Here is a 2,124-nt window from a genome sequence, read left to right on the forward strand (position 1 = left end):
TTCAATGTGTCTAAGAATGTAACCTCTAGGTTCAGATGAAATAACATGTCTATAAATCAAGGCTTTTATTATAATAGGATCTAATCATTTCTTGTTTAAAATTAGTGGACTGTGTGTACTGTTAACAGTACTGTGCTACATACTTAAAAATTTGCTAAGCAAGTAGATCTCATGTGTTTTAATCACAAAAATAAACAAACAAATGAATAAATAGTAAAGAAGGCAAAAGGAAGCTTTTGGAAGTGAAGGGTATATTTATGGCATTGACTGTGGTGATGGTTTCAGGGGTGCATACTTATCTCCAAACTCAAATATGTACAGCTTTTTGCATGTCAATCATACCTCAATAAAGTGGTTAAAAAAGAAAACAAAACTGTGCACAAATGGCTAAAACTAGAAAATTCATTAATAACATAAAACTGCACTTAATAGCACTATTCTATTAAATGACACTCAAATGTCACTCAGCAGCTGTCCTAAATTGTTTGAAAATGACTGGGCTTTTCCAATAATTTTTTACTGTCCTTTCTAAAAATCATAGATTTTTTTTTTTTTCCTATTTTAATCTGTACTCTAAGGAGTCTGACTGAAGAGAGGGTGCTATAAATGGGGCTGGCCGAGTGGCTCAGTTGGTTAAGAGCTTGCTCAAGAGTGCGAGCTCTGAGCAACAGGATCGCCGGTTCAATTCCCAGCCTGAGCTGAGCTGCTGCTGAGCTGCCAACAGGTGGCAGGATGGCTCAGCTAAAAAACAAACAAACAAAAAAAAAGTATAAATGAATTGTGTCGCCCCCCCCCCCCAAATCCATATGTTGAAGCCCTAACCCCCAATGCGACTGTATTTGAGGTTAGGGCTTTTAAGAGGTCATGAGACTGAAATGAGGCCATAAAGGTGGGCTCCTGGTCCAATAGGATGGGCAGCCTGATAAGCAGAGGAAGAGGGGAAAGGCCACATGGGCTACACTGAGGAGGCAGCCGACGGACAGCCAGAAAAAGCGCCCTCACCAGAACCTAAGCACGCTGACATCTGATCTTGGACTTCTAGCCTCCAGGACTGTGAGAAAATAAATTTTTGTTGTTCAAGTCCCCCACCCAAGTCTATTTTGTCATGGCAGCCGAAGGTGGTAAATAAAGCTTAAGACAGAGTTACTAAAATAGTCTTGTTTCGGAAAACATGAATATGTATCTGCATATACGCTTTGCTTCACTTGTTGTTTAATCTACAAAGAATGGACGCGGTTTTTCTCCACACTGACCTCTGGGTCTCGATCCACCCATAATGGAATCAGCCAAGCCAACCCTTGCTGAGTAGGAGCGTGGTCTTCACTGTGGCTACCCAAAGGCAAGAACCAAAGTGACATCCACTCCTAGAATACAAAGGAAAAAAAAGAAACAGAAACACATTAAGTTTTAAGGATAAAACAGAGGGAGTTTTAAATAACTCGGAATTTTTAAAAATCCAAGCAAAATAAAAATGTACTTAAGACTTGGTTATAATTTATTATTTAGCCAAAACTAGGCCAACAAAATTCTCAACTTCTCCTTAAAAAGTTAAATATAACTGTTTCTTAAATAGCTATTTCTTCAGAACAGCTATCTCCCTCATGATTTTGAAAAAAAATGTCTACAATGCAGATTTCAATCAAAATAAATGTCAAATAAAATTCAGATTTGTGTAATATACAACTTCTAAGAAACATCTTAGTGAAAAATCATTTTTGTCTCCTAAAAAGAGAAGTCCAAAGAGACATTTCCATAGAGCCAACTTGCAATGTGTGAGACACTGCACATTCCTTTTCTAGCAAGTGTTCAGAGGCCAGGCAGTCCCTGGTGCTCTCACCGAGCTCTGGTCCTGGGCCATCATCTCATGGGATAAGTGAAGCAGGCAAAGAATTGTGCTCTTGGTGACACCTTTTCCCATGAAGGACATAGCATTTCCTCCACGTTCCACATAAAAAGAAGTAATGACCTGAAAAACAAATGTAAACAATTTCACAGTGGCTTTACTCTGAGTGGTAAATGAGGATAAGTGCTGGTATATCACTTTCTACTGACTTGTCGGAATTGAATCTGAATCACATAAAGTGTATATAAGATTCTCAGTTTATACATTAAAAAACGGTTGAT

General features: G+C 38.4%; 1 protein-coding gene across 1 annotated transcript in view; it reads right to left on the reverse strand.

The window, feature by feature from the left end:
* Positions 1 to 2,124, reverse strand: part of RTTN (rotatin) — a 177,003-nt gene that overhangs the window by 78,528 nt on the left and 96,351 nt on the right. Inside the window, exons 25-26 of the mRNA XM_019634351.1 lie at positions 1,838 to 1,966; positions 1,254 to 1,364 (exon numbers count right to left, since the gene is read on the reverse strand). Coding sequence (XP_019489896.1) covers positions 1,254 to 1,364; positions 1,838 to 1,966 — 240 coding nt within the window. The remainder of the gene's footprint in view (positions 1 to 1,253; positions 1,365 to 1,837; positions 1,967 to 2,124) is intronic.

This window comes from Hipposideros armiger, unplaced genomic scaffold (genome assembly GCF_001890085.2).
Source record: "Hipposideros armiger isolate ML-2016 unplaced genomic scaffold, ASM189008v1 scaffold_1593, whole genome shotgun sequence".
NCBI lineage: Eukaryota > Metazoa > Chordata > Mammalia > Chiroptera > Hipposideridae > Hipposideros > Hipposideros armiger.